The sequence below is a fragment of the Salvelinus fontinalis genome, chromosome 22 (assembly GCF_029448725.1).
Source record: "Salvelinus fontinalis isolate EN_2023a chromosome 22, ASM2944872v1, whole genome shotgun sequence".
Lineage (NCBI taxonomy): Eukaryota > Metazoa > Chordata > Actinopteri > Salmoniformes > Salmonidae > Salvelinus > Salvelinus fontinalis.
Genome location: NC_074686.1, coordinates 5676044 through 5696625, shown reverse-complemented (window position 1 = coordinate 5696625; position 20582 = coordinate 5676044). Strand labels below are relative to the sequence as shown.

Genomic DNA, 20582 nt, shown 5'->3' with positions numbered 1-20582 from the left:
AATGAATCCTTTTCATAGCTGGTTCATTGAGCCAGTGAATTGGGAATAATGGCTATGGACTTACTATAATGACTTAGATCAATACCGTCTGATGTTCAACTCATAATGGTGTCCAAAAAACAAGATTGAACTGTTTTAAGGATACATTTTTAGAAGCATGCTGACATCATGGCTGTGTGCTTCAAAATATGCTCTCCAGACATTGAATTGGGATACCTTTAAAACTGGCAAATACAGAGGAGCAAATTGGTTTAGTAAAGATATAAACGGTCATTATCTATGTATATGAAAAGATGTACAGTTCAACCTTTGGGAATGGTGGGGGGGGGAATATTGGTTCTATCCTGCCCTCAAAACATAAGTCTCTTCCTACCACTAGGGGTTTGGGGTTGGTTTTAGGGATGGACCCTCCCCTCCCTCTGGCTTGCGACGCTTTCCTTGCCGGCTCCGTTTTCTTATTTTTGCCCTCAGTCAGCTGTGTCTGTGGCTGTTTCTTCTTCTTCAGGCAGCTGAGTGGGTTGGGGTTGGAGATTTTCCTCTTACGCTTCTTGCCCTGGCGCTCTCCATCCTGCCCAATCCCCTGCACCTCCTTCAGGCTGTTGATGCTCTGCTGCTGGGCTGGGGTGACCATCTCTCTCAGAGCCACAGCCTACACATGGTTCACAGAGCATAGGCTGGGCTTGTCCAACACTATGGTGTTGAGGATGATATACAGGAGTGGCACGCCTGGGATCTTCTTCAGGCCTGATGTCATCTCTTGGTCCTGAAATTTAAACATCAGAAAGGAAGAGGTGAATCAATGCATCTGGTATAAACTGGATGCATGCAGCTAGATAGGGGGCACTTGGTTGTTGATGCTGACGAGACAAGTGTCTAGCACAAGGATCATTAACTAGATTCAGCGGCGGGACAATTTTTTTTTTGGAGCGGTTGGTAGGGGGATGGAACATGATTACAAATAATTTATAGACTGCAAATTGACCACAAAAAGCCCAAACAGAATATTTGACTAAAACAATAACTTCAATCCTTGCTTACATGAGTCTCTTATGTGTTGGAACAGATTTTCAAAATTAAAATGACTTGGTGTTTAGTCTTATGTCCAATAATGAAAAATCTAAATGATTTACTCAAAACTTGGGAGGCCAAATAAAACCACCCGGGGGGGCAAATTCAGCCTGCAAGTTGGGGAACCCTGGTCTAGCACATTGGGCGTGTTCCTCTGCTCAAGCGTTGCTGACACATACCAGGTCTCACAAAGCCTGGATAGGTATTTCACGTAGCAGCTAACCACATGGCCACGATCCCCTGCTCAGATGTTGCATGCATCAACCAATGGTTGCTTGCCACGTCATCAATTGTGCCATTGGGCACCAGATTGCTATAGCATATGATGTGGTTAGCTGATACCTATCCAGGGTTCTAAGATCTGACATGTGTCAGCAACATCTGAGCAGAGGAACACAACCCGTGTGATAGCAATCTGGTGCCCAACTGCACAGTCAATTGAGGTAGCACGCAACCATTGGTTGATGCATGCGACATCTAAGCAGGGAAACTCGATCATTGATTGACCCAGGTACATAAAGATACGATATAACACATACCTGTGTGGCAACAAAGTAGTGGTGAGGATTAGTCCCTTCCAGCATGGAGAGCAGACACTGACACAGAGACGGGGTTCTTGAAATGCTTGCAGTTCCTAACCTGATACCGCTGCAGGATGAGTTTGGCACCATAGAGGTCCTTCATTGATTCAAGTTCCTTCAGCGCACAACTGTATGACAGAAAAACACATATTTACATTCACATTTAAGTCATTTAGCAGACGCTCTTATCCAGAGCGACTTACAAATTGGAAAGTTCATACATATTCATCCTGGTCCCCCCCGTGGGAAACCGGTCCCCCCGTATTTAAACTGAATAGTAAAAAAAACAGTCATTGGGTAAAACTCATGACAGTGTGATATTGACTAACAAGGTATGTATCCAAACGTAGCTGCTGCTCATGTTGGTATCTGTACTGATGGCACAAAAGCCATGACAGGGAGACATAGTGGAGTGGTAACAGGCGTGCAAGCAGTTGCTCCCGACGCCACTTTGGTATACTGCAGCATCCACCCACTTGGGTATACTGTAGCATCCACCGAGAGGCTCTTGCTGCCAAGGGAATGCCTGACAGCTTGAAAGACGTTTTGGACACTACAGTGAAAATGGTTAACTTTGTTAAAGCAAGGCCCCTGAACTCTCGTGTATTTCCTGCACTATGCAATGATATGGGCAGCGACCATGTAGCGCTTTAACAACATACAGAAGAAGTGTGCTGGTTATCAAGGGGCAAAATATTGACAATTTTTTTTGAATTGAGAGACGAGTTGAAAGTTTTCTTTACTGACCATCATTTTCACTTGTCTGACCATGATGACGAGTTTCTCACACAACTGGCCTATCTGGGTGATGTTGTTTTCTCCCCTGAATGATCTGAATCTAGGATTACAGGGACTCCGCAACTATATTCAATGTGCGGAACAAAATTGAGGCTATGATTAAGAAGTTGGAGCTCTTCTCTGTCTGCATTAACAAGGACAACACACAGGTCTTTCCATCATTGTATGATTTTTTGTGTGCAAATGAACTGAAGTTTATGGACAAGGTCAAATGTGATATAGCGAAGCACCTGAGTGAGTTGGGTGCGCAATTACGTAGGTACTTTTCCGAGCCACTGACAGATTTCTGGATTGGACTACGCTCAAAGTATCCTGCCTTGGCAAATTAAGCTGTTAAGACATTGATGCCTTTTCAAATCACGTTCCTATGTGAGAGTGGATTCTCGGCCCTCACTAGCATGAAAACAAAATACAGGCACAGACTGTGTGTGGAAAATGATTTAAGACTGAGACTCTCTCATCCAACATTGCAGAGTTATGTGCATCTTTTCAAGCACACCCTTCTCATTAACCTGTGGTGAGTTATTCACAATTTTCGATGAACAAGTAAGGTTTTATATGTAAGATAGTTAAATAAAGAGCAAAATGATTGATTATTAATATATTATTATTTGTGCACTGGACCTATAAAAGCTCTTTGTCACTTCCCACGAGCCGGGTTGTGACAAAAACTCACTCATTCGTATGTTTAATAAATGTATCGTATGCTTACTATGATGGCAAAAAAACAACATTTGAGAGTACGCTGAACCTGGTGCTAGAGGGGGTACGCAGCTGGAGGTTGAATGTTTGAAGGTTTACGGGACTATAAAAAGTTTGGGAACCACTTGTGTAGGAGAAGTGGAATTTAGTTAGCATCCACTTCGTCGGCAATAACGGGGCGGAATGCCATGTCTGCCATTGTCGCATTTCGTAGAAACTGCAGAAGTTGTCCGATTTTTTTATATTATATTCTTTATTTCTTTTTTCTTTGTTAAATTTAGGGGGTAGACCAGCTTTGTCGTGGAAATGTTCGCTCAATCATATTTCTCAGATACCGGAACTTGTGAATTCAAATAGACTTTATTACAAAGTAACAAGCCGAGTTGGTCCATGGAGCAACTGCCGACTCAGTCTCTTTATACAGTTTCATGCTTATACAAGTTTCATAGTCCCTCCACTTTATGCTAATAACCATATCCCCTCGGCTTTACTCCACCATTGTTTCCAAATCTAAGTTCTTTCCTCTAGGCGGAGTCTCACCTCCCCTCTAGTTCCTTGGATCAATTATATTGGTGGCGCGCCTATACATTATTTCCAGAAAATAATAAGTAAAGATTACTATAGGCAATTCTAAAATTTCTACATGTCATTATCGTATTATAATATTACTACAGGCCATTATAGGATTAAGTACAGATAACTATAGTCCATTGTAGAATTATACCAATAAGTACACTTAATCCCAGGAATACACATAGTGCCTTTGCTTACTCCCTTTAGTGCTGTTCAGCCTTTTAACAAGAAACACATTCTCTTAACAGAAAACACCCCTAGCTTTAATGTTGCAGATAGAGTGTAGCTTCCATCAATGTAATTGTCTGCATCACTTCCAATCCCCCATATATTATTTTGCAAATATAATAATATAATAATATAGTATAATATATATACATACATACACATCTTTAAAAATATATATACAGTTCCTTTATTACCCTACCACCCCTACCCCCAATTGGAGCAAACTAGTGAACAACAACGCTTAGGCCTATATTTCCAGCTTATATATGCTATATACATTTTATGAACACAGTCTATTTTACAATAGTTTTATTTTGTTTGTTTTTAACTCTTGTTATTCCTCTACCCTCAACCTCTCCCATACATGTATGCTGTCCCTCCGGTTTGATTTCTATTTGCTATATCTTTCAAACAGTGCTCTTTCAAAAAAGTTCTTAACCTATATACGTTTTACGGCACAGCATGTTTTATATGAGTTATCTTGTTGTTATTAGTTGTTATTAGTCCCAACCTTCACCCGTTAACACCATCCATATTGGATTTCTATTTGCCATATATTTTTCAACTGTGCTGTGATATTTCACAAAATGTCTGAACCTTTTTATTCTCATTCTTTTTACAGATTGTAAATTGAAAATGTTATTTTTTGCTAAAAGTATTATTATATTATTGATCAATTAACTCTGACTTTTTAGATCACCCAGTAGTGCTATCTGCAGGGTTAACTCCAGGTAAATATTGCAATTCTTCAGCCATTCCTGGACCTGTGACCAAAAACAAGCTACATATGGACTGTACAAATGAAGTTGTCCGACTTACTCTCGGTGAATATGTAGGCTACCTCCCCGACTTTAGTCGTCGACTTTCGTCTACAGTCGGCTACTTTCGCCTTACCACTCAAACGCGCCAGTGTCTTTCTCCCGCTTCTCAAGGACTGAGGTCCCGCAATTGTGTGGGAAGTAGCTGGGCTAGTTGGTGCTTTCAAGACAACTGGGAACTCTAAAAAAAACGAGGTCAAATCATGACGTCAGTGATTTTTAGGCCGAAGAGTCGAAGCTCTAGAAAGATGCACAAGACTCAGACTCGTCCCCTGGCTTCAAAACATTAAGTCCAACTCTAGCGGTAGTTAAACTGTAGATCTCGTCTGTAGCGGTAGGCTATTCCATCTAGTCACAACCTTTAAAGGTCATGAACAGTGAAAATCATGTTTTTCATGAAATTGGATGATATTTGGATGAAACCAGATTAAAGTATGATGACCAAAGTATGAAAAATACTGTTGCTTCTACATTTTTAAAGTTTGATCATAAAGTTACTGGTCCTCTCCATGTCAAACAGTTGGATACATTTTTCAGGGGAAAGGGTGACATCACTCTAACTCTCATTTTAATACACCAGTGGTAACATGATATTCTCTTACCTAATTTTAATAAGTACTGCCTTGAAACCTTGAAATATCGGAGAAGGTGTGTTTGCAAAAAAATGGATGTAGATTGTCGGCAAATATAATAAAACGTTTACACTATTAATCTATGGCAAAGATACTGATATATTTCTCCTTTCTAAGGGCTCCCAAGAGGCGTCACTGCAGTACCTGGTTCGAATCCAGGCTGCATCACATCCGGCCGTGATTGGGAGTCTCATATGCGGCACAATTGGCTCAGCGTCGTCCGGGTTTGGCCTGTGTAGACCGTCATTGTAAATAAGAATTCGTTCTTAACTGACTTGCCTAGTTAAATAAATAAAAATGTGTCTGGGTAGCTTGGTCTTCAAACCAGCATGGACCAAAAGGAAAGGGGGTCGTTTAAAACTCTGATGCAGTTGGTATGTCAACACATCAGTCAGCACTTCTGTGAATCGCATCACAAGAGACATGCCAAATGGGAGATTTGCAATTTCAATGTTGTGTGAGTTGCTTTGTGTATTACTGCAACACTGCTCACTGCATCCTTCACATAGGCGTTTCATAGAGCTGCCAGTCATCAATATAAACTCCCCACCCACTCAGCCTGTTTTTAAAACTTTCTGGTAGTTAGCCACGGGAGAAAAATCGAGCTTTCTTATATTTTTAGCATATATTTCAGTTACAAACGTCTATTTTACAATGGGAATCCGAATGACTGATCAGGACCTTTAAACTCCTCCCAGTTGTTTCTTTTTTTTACGGAAACGGGCGGGGTAGTGCACAGGTACGGTGAAATCTCGAAGCTAGCTCTCGTCTGGCGGACTTATTACTTTTTCAGTAAACAATTATGGCGGCCGCGGATCCCTGGTCCTCGAGTGACGACGGGCCCGCAAGTAGAGGAGGGTTCCCGGATGGTGAGAACAGCAACGAGCGCGATGGCCCCGGAGGAAGCGGCGGAGAGGCAGAACGCAAGTCAGATCGGGCCACATTCGAATGCAACATTTGTTTGGACACAGCAAGGGACGCTGTCATCAGTTCGTGCGGGCACTTGTTCTGGTACGAGGCCGGGATACTTTTGATCAATCGTCGAGTAGGGAATGTTGTATGCTGCTAGCAGCTTGCTTACACACCTAGTCATCTGACATTGCCTTGTTTATCTTTTTAACAAATTCCAGCTAGCTAGTTTCTCTACGATAACAAGCAGGTTGTTTGTTGGTTCACACCCATACGTCGATGACAAATGCATGCACAAGGCTTATTTTTATATAGTTAAATGTTAGCTAGCTAGAAAGCAAGATGGCCAACTTGGAGGTCTAGGTAATAGGGAATGTTAATCATGAATGAGTGTTGTTGATTGCCTGAGCTTCATACATTAGCCAACCCATCGAAATAAAGTGGATTTGACAATGGTGTATGCTCATGCCTTTACAAAAATGTTCGCACATTTTATTAACATTCATTCAATTTACAGTTTGTATGTTACATTTCGTTTTTTTGTGTGATATGAAAGTAGAGTGATTTATGTTTCTAGGACAGTACCGCAAATGAGAATCGATTCACGTTTAGATGGAGTATTTAGCTGTTTTGGCTTCCAGAACCTATTCGCTTTTCTGAGGGCCAGTCTCTTTATCTTACGTTCCACTCCTTGCCATGGGCACATGACATGGAGTACACGGAGTGGGTTACCTAAAGAGACTGGTACCCAGGCTACAGAATATGTAAGGTCATTCATTGGTCTATAAGGAGTAACGTTAGGCTTCTTTAGTCCATTATTGGAAGTAGCCTAGTTGCCTAGCCATCAGCATCTTGCCAAAATCATGCTTATGGAACTTGATTCATGTCCCATTCCAGCTTCGATTCATGTCCCATTCCAGCTTCACCTGTGCAACAGCAACAATGTATCAATCTGACGTTTGCAATGTAACAGTGAATGCCTCTCTGGTACACACCTGGTTGCTGCATGGAACTCAGTCAGTGGTTGAGCTTCTGCGTTGGGTGTATTAATAACTAATAGACACTGCGCAATGGATAACTTTGGTGACTCACACTAAACAATCATTGATTTTTACTAAGCACATGTCATCACTGGTTTAGATTTTCCCAATATTGCCGCCTGAATCATGTATTACAAACAGCAGGCGTTGACCTTCAAGTTTCTGCAAAGTTGTTGGCTACAGTTGCATTGTTTGTAATGTAAACATGCATGCATTGACTCATTCGTGTGGAGTTCAGTCACATCTCCGGGGTTAAGAGTGGGATTGGTGTCAGAGGCACTGTCACTATAGAGGAGTAAGAATAGACTGTCCTCGACAGAAAAAAAAACTCCAGTCCAGTTGATCAGTGGAGACTTGATGGAAGACATATTACTGAACTGAAAAATATAACTATATACACTGCTCAAAAAAATAAAGGGAACACTTAAACAACACAATGTAACTCCAAGTCAATCACACTTCTGTGAAATCAAACTGTCCACTTAGGAAGCAACACTGACTGACAATAAATTTCACATGCTGTTGTGCAAATGGAATAGACAAAAGATGGAAATTATAGGCGATTAGCAAGACACCCCCAAAAAAGGAGTGATTCTGCAGGTGGTGACCACAGACCACTTGTCAGTTTCTATGCTTCCTGGCTGATGTTTTGGTCACTTTTGAATGCTGGCGGTGCTCTCACTCTCGTGGTAGTATGAGACGGAGTCTACAACCCACACAAGTGGCTCAGGTAGTGCAGTTCATCCAGGATGGCACATCAATGCGAGCTGTGGCAAAAAGGTTTGCTGTGTCTGTCAGCGTAGTGTCCAGAGCATGGAGGCGCTATCAGGAGACAGGCCAGTACATCAGGAGACGTGGAGGAGGCCGTAGGAGGGCAACAACCCAGCAGCAGGACCGCTACCTCCGCCTTTGTGCAAGGAGGTGCACTGCCAGAGCCCTGCAAAATGACCTCCAGCAGGCCACAAATGTGCATGTGTCAGCATATGGTCTCACAAGGGGTCTGAGGATCTCATCTCGGTACCTAATGGCAGTCAGGCTACCTCTGGCGAGCACATGGAGGGCTGTGCGGCCCCACAAAGAAATGCCACCCCACACCATGACTGACCCACCGCCAAACCGGTCATGCTGGAGGATGTTGCAGGCAGCAGAACGTTCTCCACGGCGTCTCCAGACTCTGTCACGTCTGTCACATGTGCTCATTGTGAACCTGCTTTCATCTGTGAAGAGCACAGGGCGCCAGTGGCGAATTTGCCAATCTTGGTGTTCTCTGGCAAATGCCAAACGTCCTGCACGGTGTTGGGCTGGAAGCACAACCCCCACCTGTGGACGTCGGACCCTCATACCACCCTCATGGAGTCTGTTTCTGACCGTTTGAGCAGACACATGCACATTTGTGGCCTGCTGGAGGTCATTTTGCAGGGCGCTGGCAGTGCACCTCCTTGCACAAAGGTGGAGGTAGCGGTCCTGCTGCTGGGTTGTTGCCCTCCTACGGCCTCCTCCACGTCTCCTGATGTACTGGCCTGTCTCCTGGTAGCGCCTCCATGCTCTGGACACTACGCTGACAGACACAGCAAACCTTTTTGCCACAGCTCGCATTGATGTGCCATCCTGGATGAACTGCACTACCTGAGCCACTTGTGTGGGTTGTAGACTCCGTCTCATGCTACCACTAGAGTGAGAGCACCGCCAGCATTCAAAAGTGACCAAAACATCAGCCAGGAAGCATAGGAACTGAGAAGTGGTCTGTGGTCACCACCTGCAGAATCACTCCTTTTTTGGGGGTGTCTTGCTAATTGCCTATAATTTCCACCTTTTGTCTATTCCATTTGCACAACAGCATGTGAAATTTATTGTCAATCAGTGTTGCTTCCTAAGTGGACAGTTTGATTTCATAGAAGTGTGATTGACTTGGAGTTACATTGTGTTGTTTAAGTGTTCCCCTAATTCTTTTGAGCAGTGTATTTTATGTATACTGAACAAAAATATAAACGCAACAATTTCAATGATTTTACTGAGTTAGTTCATATAAGGAAATCAGTCAATTTAAATAAATTCATTAGGCTCTAATCTATGGATTTCGAATGACTGGGCAGAGGTGCAGCCGTGGGTGTGTCTGGGAGGACATAGGCCCACCAACTGTGGAGCCTAGCCCAGCCAATCAGAATTTGTTTTTCCCCCACAAAAGGGCTTTATTCCAGACAGATACTCCTCAGTTTCATCAGCTGTCGGATTGACTAGTCTCAGACGATCCTGCAGGTGAAGAAGCCGGGTGTGGAGGTCCTGGGCTGACGTGGTTACACGTGGTCTGCGGTTGTGAGGCCGGTTGGACGTACTTCCAAATTCTTTAAAATAACGGAGGCAATTTATGGTAGAAAAATGATTTGATTCTTTGACAACAACTCTGGTGGACAGTCCTGCATGCCAATTGCACGCTCCCTCAACTTGAGACACCTGTGATGTTGTGTGACACAACTGCACATTTTAGAGTGTCCTTTTATTGTCCCCGGCACAAGGTGCACATGTGTAATGATTATGCTTTTTTAATCAGCTTCTTGTTATGCCACACCTGTGCCGTGTTACTGTACATGTACCATCCTTCTCTCCCACAATGCATTAATCTGGCCAGCAGTGAGGCGAGACTGTGCAAACAAGCGATGACCAATGGAGCTAATTAACATTAGCGATGGGGATCCCGGATGATTTTAATCACTCACATCGTTAAGGTCAGAACAGGGTAACCAGATGCGCCCTGTAGGTGGGGGGGCCTGCTGGAAAATAAGGTGAATATGGATTCCAAAATCTAGCACACTAACTAGGCCTATGGGAGAGTTTCAATTGCATACTCCTTGTGTCTTCTCTCCTCACCACCTTCTCAAAACCCATTGGAGGAGAAGGTCAGAGGGGCGGGACCTCAGCTTTCTCATCCAATGGGTTTTGAGAAGGAGGCGAAGAGCGAGGATGCGAGGAATATGCAATTGAGAATCTCTGTGTATCAATTCAGACTCGATGAAGTAGGCCGCTAGGAGGTTGCTCCAAATGTCACCATGTTTCTAGGTGACGCCATTCATAATACCCACACTAATCTTTCTCCTTCTCTCTTTCACAGCTGGCCCTGCCTTCATCAAGTAAGTATGCCATTTTAAAGTTGTCTTTAGTTTCACCGTGGTGGTAAATATTAGGCTACACTTTTTCTACTGGTTGAAACCAGCTCCCAGTCCGATGACATGACCTCAGACCACCTTGGTCAGTCAGTTGACTCAGTGCAGCTTAAAGTTGATAATGTTCTTAAGCTCCCATTCATAACACCAGTGTTTTATGTGAACCCCCTTTTTGTCTTTGCGGTGCTTTAGATTATAGCACTAGCTGTAACGTACATTTCACCATGCCTAGTATTGCATATCCTTCTCCTTTAAGAATCAAGGTTTTTCGTTCATTAGTTACTGCGCTGACTCTGTTGATAGAATAGTGTCCACACTACTGCCTTCAGGGCCTTGTGTACCCAGCTGTTTGTATTTGACACTGTTTTGTGCTATATTGCACAACTCTCTTATATTACCGACACAGAAAGTGCATGGTATAATGTGGAGGTTTTTTTTCTCCCCCAATTTTTTTTTTTTTTAAATAATTCATTCTACTACAGTATATTGACTCATCTTTCTACATAACACAGAACAGCACATAGTGCAACGTGCCACACATGGTAGATCTAAGTCAGTGCATGCCAATAGACTGACGGTATTGAACAGACGGTACGGTATGGCTTCTGTCTCACCTGTCATATGATCCCTCTTTCTCTCCCTCGGTCTGTGTCAGTGGTTGGAGACACGGCCCAGCCAACAGCAGTGTCCTGTGTGTAAAGCAGGCATCAGCAGAGAGAAAGTCATCCCCCTCTACGGCAGAGGAAGCTCCAGCCAAGAGGACCCCAGGTACACTGTGTGTGTTTTTTGAGTCTGAGTGTGCGTATTTGTGAACGTGTGACACTGAGAAACTGCATTGGTTAACTGGTGTTTCGTCCTCCAGGTTGAAAACCCCACCTCGTCCTCCGGGACAGAGAACAGAGCCAGAGAGCAGAGGGGTGAGTCTTCCTCTCCTCTTCATCGCTTACATTTTAATTGATGTTTAAAGGGATACTTCGGTATTTTATCATTCTAGCAGATACCCAGAGACTTCCAGTCATTGCGCTGACGCTAGATAGCATTGGCTCGCAAAACTACCTCTAACTTCCTTCATACTGAACAAAGAGACATAAAAATGGTATGCACAAGTTCATCGGACTCTGGGGAAATAGATACAGGGCCTCATTGCCAAAATCCCGAAGTATCCTTTTAATATGATGTGTATTACATGGTTATTTTGTGTGTTCACTCTATTTGTAATGAGAGACCACTATTCCTTTCTTTTCTCTTGCAGCCCTTCCAGGGGTTCGGGGACAATGGCTTCCACATGTCCTTTGGGATCGGTGCTTTCCCTTTCGGCTTCTTCACCACAGTCTTCAACACCAACGACCCCTACCACAGAGCAGGTACACATACACATACAAACAAACACACACAACCATCCATTTATTCCTTGATGCGATAGCTGTTGGCTAGTCATTGCAATGTTATCACTGTTCCCCCAGACGCATATGCAGCCGATCACCAAGGCAACGGCAACAACTGGCAGGACTCTCTCTTCCTGTTCGTGGCCATCTTCTTCTTCTTCTGGCTGCTGAGCGTGTAAGGGAGAGGGAGGGAAAGGAAAGGTGCCCACACTCATACACACGTCAAAACACCAGGAACGACCGACTTACTCAATATTGGCTGAGTCTCTGTGGGTTTTTGCTCTTTCTTTCTACTTGATTGATGGATTAAGGTCACTAATTAGGAAATAACTCCCCTCACCTGCTGTCTAGGTTTTTATTTAAAGGAAAAAACAAAAACCCGAAGACACCAGGCCCTCCATGGAATATTTGACACCTCTGCTTTAGACTATAGATGGGTGGTGGTGGGATGACTGGCGGTTCACTCTTAGCAAGAGCTATCTAGTTCAGGAAACACAAACCAGTCAAAGATTTGTGTATCCCCCAAATGATTTACGAGACTCACTTGGATAGGGAGAGTACACTGAGACACCACTCTGGTGGTGGATGATACCCAAGCGCGAGGGTGAGTAAAGCGAAGACACTATCGCCCTCTTTCTGTGGAATTTGTACATAAATGCGCACACACACAGGGTTGGGGCGGCTGGCTGACTTTTAGGGATGGGACTGGTGGATAGTCAATATTAAATGATTGGAATGATTTAATAGTAAGTTAGGGGATGATAAGTAATTTTACTGCACCACAAAAGCTATGTAATATGTGGTTAACGTAGAACTATTTAGACAAAATGGAATTACTTGTTTTTGCCCCTTGAAGGAATTTCAGGTTTAATTCCCCAAATATTAGAGCTTGTTTGAGTTTTAAGGGAGGGTGAGAATGGGATTTACCTGATAACATAAATGTTTTTCTTTAATCGCTATAGCCACTTTTTTCCAGGCCAAAGAGTAACGTATCACCGTCAAGTACAATTTGGGGAAAATGTATTTGGATATTCCTGTTTACAATTTAACTGATTAAATAATTTGTCCGTAGATTTACGAACCCAATTTATGAATATTCTTTAGACTAGTGTACAGATGGGTACACTAATAACTTTATATATAATCTTAACAAACTGCCATTGCACTGTGAAGTCATATAGAGAAGACAGACCTAATAATGTGGATTAGAGCTACAGTGTATTCGGAAAGTATTCAGACCCCTTCACTTTTTCCACAATTTGTTACAGCCTTATTCTAAAATGGATTCAATAATTTTTCTCAATCTACAGTCGTGGCCAAAAGTTTTGAGAATGACACAATTATTAATTTCCACAAAGTTTGCTGCTTCAGTGTCTTTAGATATTTTTGTCAGATGTTACTATGGAATACTGAAGTATAATTACAAGCATTTCATAAGTGTCAAAGGCTTTTATTGACAATTACATGAAGTTGATGCAAAGAGTCAATATTTGCAGTGTTGACCCTTTTCCAAACCTCTGAGATCCGCCCTGGCATGCTGTCAATTAACTTCTGGGCCACATCCTGACTGATGGCAGCCCATTCTTGCATAATCAATGCTTGGAATTTGTCAGAATTTGTGGGTTTTTGTTTGTCCACCCGCCTCTTGATGATTGACCACAAGTTCTCAATGGGATTAAGGTCTGGGGAGTTTCCTGGCCATGGACCCAAAATATCGATGTTTTGTTCCCCGAGCCACTTAGTTATCACTTTTGCCTTATGGAAAGGTGCTCCATCATGCTGGAAAATGCATTGTTCGTTACCAAACTGTTCCTGGATGGTTGGGAGAAGTTGCTCTCGGAGGATGTGTTGGTACCATTCTTTATTCATGGCTGTGTTCTTAGGCAAAATTGTGAGTGAGCCCACTCCCTTGGCTGAGAAGCAGCCCCACACATGAATGGTCTCAGGATGGTTTACTGTTGGCATGACACAGGACTGATGGTAGCGCTCACCTTGTCTTCTCCGGACAAGCTTTTTTCAGGATGCCCCAGACAATCGGAAAGGGTATTCATCAGAGAAAGTGACTTTACCCCAGTCCTCAGCAGTCCAATCCCTGTACCTCTTGCAGAATATCAGTCTGTCCCTGATGTTTTTCCTGGAGAGAATTGGCTTCTTTACTGCCCTTGACACCAGGCCATCCTCCAAAAGTCTTCGCCTCACTGTGCGTGCAGATGCACTCACACCTGCCTGCTGCCATTCCTGAGCAAGCTCTGTACTGGTGGTGCCCCGATCCCGCAGCTGAATCAACTTTAGGAGACGGTCCTGGCGTTTGCTGGACTTTCTTGGGCGCCCTGAAGCCTTCTTCACAACAATTGAACCGCTCTCCTTGAAGTTCTTCATGATCCGATAAATAATTGATTTAGGTGCAATCTTACTGACAGCAATATCCTTGCCTGTGAAGCCCTTTTTGTGCAAAGCAATGATGACGGCACGTGTTTCCTTGCAGGTAACCAAGATTGACAGAGGAAGAACAATGATTCCAAGCACCACCCTCCTTTTGAAGCTTCCAGTCTGTTATTCGAACTCAATCAGCATGACAGAGTGATCTCCAGCCTTGTCCTCGTCAACACTCATACCTGTGTTAATGAGAGAATCACTGACCTGTCAGCTGGTCCTTTTGTGGCAGGGCTGAAATGCAGTGGAAATGTTTTTTGGGGATTCAGTTCAGAGGGACTTTTCAATTCATCTGATCACTCTTCATAACATGCTAATTGCCATCATACAGACTTTGTGGAAAAGTAATATTTGTCATTCTCAAAAGTTGTGGCCACGACTGTACACACAATACCCCATAATGACAAAGCAAAACCATTTTAGAAATATTTGCAAATTTGTTAAAGAAAAAAAAAAAGTATCACATTTACTTAAGTATTCAAACCCTTTACTCAGTACTTTGTTGAAGCACCATGGAATATTTGACACCTCTGGTGTTTTGTCCATCATATTAAAGGGATACTTTGAGTGTTCTTGAGTATGACGCTACAAGCTTGGCACACTTGTATTTGGGGAGTTTCTCCCATTCTTCTCTGCAGATCCTCTCAAGATCCAGGTTGGATGGGGAGCATCACTGCACAGCTATTTTCTGGTCTCCAGAATTGCTCGATCAGGCTCAAGTCAAGGCTCTGGCTGGGCCACTCAAGGACATTCAGAGACTTGTCCCGAAGCCAGTCCTGCAATGTCTTGGCTTTGTGCTTAGGGTTGTTGTCCTGTTGTAAGGTGAACCTTCGCCCCAGTCCGAGGTCCTGAGCGCTCTGGAGCAGGTTTTCATCAAGGATCTCTGTACTTTGCTCTGTAAATCTTTCCCTCGATCCTGACTAGTATCCCAATCCCTGATGCTGAAAAATATTGCCACAGCATGATGCTGCCACCACCATGCTTCACCGTAGGGATGGTGCCAGGTTTCCTCCAGACGGGACGCTTGGCATTCAGGCCAGAGAGTTCAATCTTGGTTTCATCAGACCAGAGAATCTTGTTTCTCATGGTCTGAGAGTCCTTTAGGTGCCTTTTGGCAAACTCCAAGCGGGCTGTCCTGTGCCTTTTCCTGAGGAGTGGCTTCCGTCTGGCCACTCTACCATAAAGGCCTGATTGGTTGAGTGTTGCAGAGATGGGAGAACCTTCCAGAAGGACAACCATCTCCACAGAGGAACTCGGGAGCTCTGTCGGTGACCATCGGGTTCTTGGTATCCTCCCTGACCAAGGCCCTTCTCCCCCGATTGCTTAGTTTGGCTGGCCGACAAGCTCTAGGAAGAGTCTTGGTGGTTCCAAACTTCTTCCATTTAAGAAAATAAAGGCCACTGTGTTCTTGAGGACCTTCAATGGTGCAGACATGTTTTGGTATCCTTCACCAGATCTGTGCCTCGACACAATCCTGTTTCGGCGCTCTATGGACAATTCCTTCGATCTCCTGAGTTTGTTTTTGCTCTGACATGCACTGTCAACTGTGGGACATTTTTATAGACAGATGTGTGCCTTTCCAAATCATGTCCAATCAATTGAATTTACCACAGGTGGACTCCAATCAAGTTGCAGAAACATCAAGGATGATCAATGGAAATGGGAAGCACCTGAGCTCAAGATCGAGTTTCATAACAAAGGGTTTGAATACTTATGCAAATAAGTTTTTTTGTTTTATTGAATACAGTTGCTAAAATTTCAAAACCTGTTTTTGCTTTGTCATGGGTTATTGTGTGTAGAGGGAAAAAAAATATTTGATCAATTTTAGAATAAGGCTGTAACAGAATGTGGAAGAAGAGGTCTGAATATTTTCCAAATGCACTGTATAGTGGATATAATCACACGATTTAAGAGTTCTTTACAATAGTGTTAGTCTGAGTCATGAGGATAGTGTATGGGAAGACTGGAGTGGGCAGTATTGTATTGTGTACAGTTGTGCTTTGTGGAGAATTGGCCACATATGAGCAAATAGTCTGGGGACAGTTTTTGTAACATTTAAATCTACAAAGCAAAATGATCTGGAATTGAATTGAACACAACACAGGATCATTCGATCTGGATTAAATGTTCTGAAACTGGCCCTGGGGGTTTTGTTGCTGGGCAGTGCTGCACAGGAAAAGATGACAGCAGCGTCACATTCATTAAAACACATTTTGCAACATGTGTTTATTGGACAAATTCAGGACTGTTTCAGTTCACTGTTTTATTCCGCTTTGTGCCTACTGAACACGGCCCAGGTGCAGAAGTCAATACAGTGTTTGCCAGAGCCTTTTTGACCCAAGTCAGAATGAGTATTTGTCATTATCATCTGCAGCCAAGAAAACAACATGCAGTGAGAAACATGAACTGTTCCCAATGTGACATGGACTATTATCTTATTTCTATTGCAATGAGTGTTTCTCCTGATTGTGTTTGTGTGTATCGGTCTGTGGTTGGGTGTGTGTATATATTTGTATATATGAATATTGTAAATGCTGTTTTTACCTTTTTCTGAACGACCAGCCATGGGATTGAGACAAGATGTGAGAGACCTCGGGTTTAACCAGGCAACCTGACATGTGGCCGAGTCCCCCTCTTCCACTAGTGAAAGACAAGTTACTCATTTGTACTCGTACAACGCTCATTGAATGGTACAATCTATTACATATGATGCACATATGAGCCAACCAGAGGCGAGTGAGCAGTGTATGAAAAGGAAACTAACTCCTATTTCACCCTACCCATTTAATTATGATACAACTCCTGTGAAGTATATGAAATGGGCTCAAGATCAAGTGTCCAAGAACTCTGTAGCACCTTAAACACCAGCCATGCAAGGGGTTGAGGAAAGGAAGGGCATAAAGTGGTAGCTGTGGGGGGGGGGGGGGGGGGGGGGGGGGGGGGGGGGGTTACAGGTTGTAATTTCTTGCATATCACTGTCTGATCAAGCTAAGCATTTGTATTAGGAGTTTATTTTGACAAAAAATATAAATTACATTTGTATTAAGTCTTGTGCAAGACAACAGTGAGACATTTTGCAAAACCAAATGGTCACAGAGCTTTGGAAATTGTTTTCCTGCTGTCTGAATAAATAGTTGTTTAATACATTTAATGTGGCCGATGTTGTCTCAGTTTATGAAATGTCCAAATATGCTGAATTGTGGAAGGCAATGATAGGCACAGATGGGATTCATTCAACCACAAAGAACACACTAGATCCATGTCAAGAATAAAATACTCAGCTTCATTGTAACCTAAATTAGCTGGATCAGGTGTATCCCATCTATTACTATGCTTGCAGTCGAGATGATCATATGATTAACAGAACTGGTTGCACAGGTTGTTTACCCCCAAACTGTTCTAGTAGCATTACAGCAATGTAATGCTACTAGAATTTGGCTCAACAGTAGAGGCACTTGCTCTTGTACTGGACTGTTGAATGATCACGTGATTAGTCTTTCCTTTAGTAGATCACATGATACAACACATGACTGCAGACTCCCACATGCATTCCCTCTCTGGGTCTCAGGAGACAAGAGGTTGAGGAATGTAGTGAGATTATGACATATTGGGTAGTACAGTATGTGAGGTAAATTAACATTGATACTTGACAACTGAAAGTACTGTAGTTGTGTTGAGTGCGTGCGCAGCCAAATGGATGGATGTGCTCACTCTAGACTGAATTTGATTTGTTCCAGGGTCCATACTTAATAAGAATAGAATTAGGGGACCAGACTGGTCTCAGACTAGACGTAATATAGTAAACTTACATCCGGGACACTTAAGTTAGTATGATATTACTTAAGACAGAAGGTTACTTAAGGCAAAATCTAAAATAGGGTGGGTGGGCGGGCGTATAACGTGAGCGTCTAGCAAACCAAAGGTTGCGTGTTCGAATCTCATCACGGACAAGTAACATTTTAGCTAATTAGCAACTATTTAGCTTGTTAGCTAATCCTTTAACCTAACCTTATCCACTAGCGATAGCTGACGTTAACGTTAGCCACCTAAACATTAGCAAGAACAAATTGGAATTCGTAACATATTGTACATTTTGCAAAATATACTAATTGGATGTAAGCGAGCCACAAATAAACACATACCATTCGAAACGTTACATATCATACTAAATGAAGTGTCTCGGATTTACGTACAGAATAATAGGAAATGCTCAGATCACGTTGAGACACCTCATACCTGACTTGCTATTAGTTCTGCTAAAGAGAGCTTTGTCTTCAGCTCCCATGTACAAGGGGCTGCAGCCTGCAAGGGTCTCAAGATTTTCAGAAGGTCACACATGCGCCACTGATTCAAGCTGATGTGTGAAATAAACCAGAGGTATATTCCTGTAGAACAATCCATCACTGTGCAAGGAAATATACAGGAGTGATGTCAGCATGGGAAAACATTTTAATAAAGTGTTAGATATAATCATAATTACAATAAAATGTTAAAAAAATATCTACAATATTACATAACATCTAAAAAAAATATAGAATCATAAAACTGAGTGTTACTTTAACAAATAAACTAACAGAGACCTTAAACTGAAACAATATACAGAGTACTGAGGATCATAAAAAGTATTTAAAACAGTTATGGCGACGATTTCTATATCTAATAAATAATTTGCTCACTTGAGAAAAAGGTATATTTTCTGAAAACAAATAAGCACTGGGAGAGAATAAACATTTGGTTTTGGTTAGAGTTTTGGTAAGTTAGGAGTAGTAGCTGGAATTTAAGAAAATATCTAATCACACTCATAAGCGTGGACACATACATGTAATCTCAAGTTGAAAATGCAAAAAAGTGATCCATTATGGGTCAACTTTGACATGTCAGAAGGGGGAAAACAGAAGGAGTGATAAGGCTGAAAGAAAAAAGGTCACATTTCTCAGATGTTGTTATGTTTCTAGGATATTGAAAGTAACTGTGGCTCTAATTTGTCTAAAGGCACTATTTCATCAATCCTTTCCTTTGCCATTTTTAGGTCCCCTGTTCTTTTTATTGAGGATTTTCATCAGGTTCTTGGACATGTAATATGGCTTCTGCATCGTTCCGTCATGTCGCTCCAAGTCCTCCACTGTGAGAAAGGGAGAGAAAAATCGACAGGCATGTTGAAAAAAAAAATGTGCAATGAAGTAAGATATGTAACAATGTAATGCATGAGTTTTCAGTATTTGATACAGTAATATTTGTTGCTGGAGGTGCTCTACTCACAGAAGCAGAGGAAAAGTGTGTCCACACACATGCTGTACACACTGAAGAATCCATGAGCAATGAGGTATGCTCCCACCACAACCCCCTGTTACCACCAAGACATACAACACTGTCAATTTCTTTCTCTAACACACATTTAATTACCTGTATATATGACTGACTTACAATAATGGGCATCCAGTAATAGTTGAGCATTTCAGTACGGAAATTGCTGCCTGGTAGTCTTATTCTGCCAGAGAAGAAAAAGAAGGCCAGGACACCTGAGAAGAGAAGAGTAGAGGAGGATTGGTTAAAGATTCATTTAGACCGGTTATCCAATCACACTTCTGGCCTGTAAAATGCACCAAAGGAGCTCCCATTCAGAACTACCACCAATGATAACACCATAATAATTATGTTGTCCTCTTACCTACTCCTCCCACCACTAGCATCTTCCCAAAGAACAGCAGCAGGTCCGTCACTTTATCTAGCACCACCACCCTGAGTGGAGAGGCACAGTCAGGAAAACACGTCCCCACCACTCAGCTTTGGTTCCACAGCAGTCATGCAAAATGTTCTTATGTAAGAGGGAAAAACAAGTCTACACCTTCCCACAGGCATACCAACCATTACTAGAGCACATACTGTACCTGACAATGTTCCTCATTAGAAGCATGAATGCGTTTTTAGCGGAGACACAGAAGTTTTTTCCATATACGGCAATCTGTGGAAAAAAGAGGTGTGTATTAGACACCTAGCCTTAGCCTACCAGAAATATTCTATACTGGGGGAACTGAGCGAGATTGACTGACAGGGACTTGGAGTTAACAGGTATATGTGATGATGTTATGGTGACGTAGTGGAGACTGACCATGATGTAGGCGTTTCTATTGAGGAACTTGATGAACTTCTCCAGACACCAGAAGCAACACTTCAGACAGCACATGAGGAACCGAGAACAGGGGTTTTGAGCCGCTAGAGAGAAAGAGACACATATATAATAGAGCGATTACATGTTT

The 20582-nt window shown here is 42.6% G+C and overlaps 2 protein-coding genes and 1 pseudogene across 3 annotated transcripts in view; 1 reads left to right on the top strand and 2 right to left on the bottom strand.

Moving 5' to 3' along the window:
• Position 1: 1 nt before the first annotated feature.
• LOC129819456 (rRNA-processing protein UTP23 homolog) lies at positions 2 to 1878 on the bottom strand (annotated as a pseudogene).
• Positions 1879 to 5577: 3699 nt separating this feature from the next.
• On the top strand, positions 5578 to 17239 carry LOC129819625 (E3 ubiquitin-protein ligase RNF5-like). Its single transcript, XM_055876030.1, has 6 exons — positions 5578 to 6411; positions 10456 to 10474; positions 11163 to 11275; positions 11370 to 11424; positions 11760 to 11871; positions 11971 to 17239. The coding sequence occupies exons 1-6, from the start codon at positions 6203 to 6205 to the stop codon at positions 12069 to 12071; spliced, it is 609 nt and encodes a 202-aa protein (XP_055732005.1). The 5' UTR covers positions 5578 to 6202; the 3' UTR covers positions 12072 to 17239.
• A 1517-nt stretch (positions 17240 to 18756) lies between these two features.
• The window catches only part of LOC129819624 (choline transporter-like protein 4), a 34186-nt gene continuing 32360 nt past the window's right edge, over positions 18757 to 20582 (bottom strand). For both annotated transcript variants that reach the window (XM_055876027.1, XM_055876028.1), the window contains 6 exons: positions 20435 to 20538; positions 20214 to 20287; positions 19994 to 20064; positions 19750 to 19844; positions 19585 to 19669; positions 18757 to 19447 (listed from right to left, as the gene is read on the bottom strand). In XM_055876027.1, the coding sequence (XP_055732002.1) occupies positions 19329 to 19447; positions 19585 to 19669; positions 19750 to 19844; positions 19994 to 20064; positions 20214 to 20287; positions 20435 to 20538 (548 nt within the window). In that variant the 3' untranslated portion in view covers positions 18757 to 19328. The remainder of the gene's footprint in view (positions 19448 to 19584; positions 19670 to 19749; positions 19845 to 19993; positions 20065 to 20213; positions 20288 to 20434; positions 20539 to 20582) is intronic.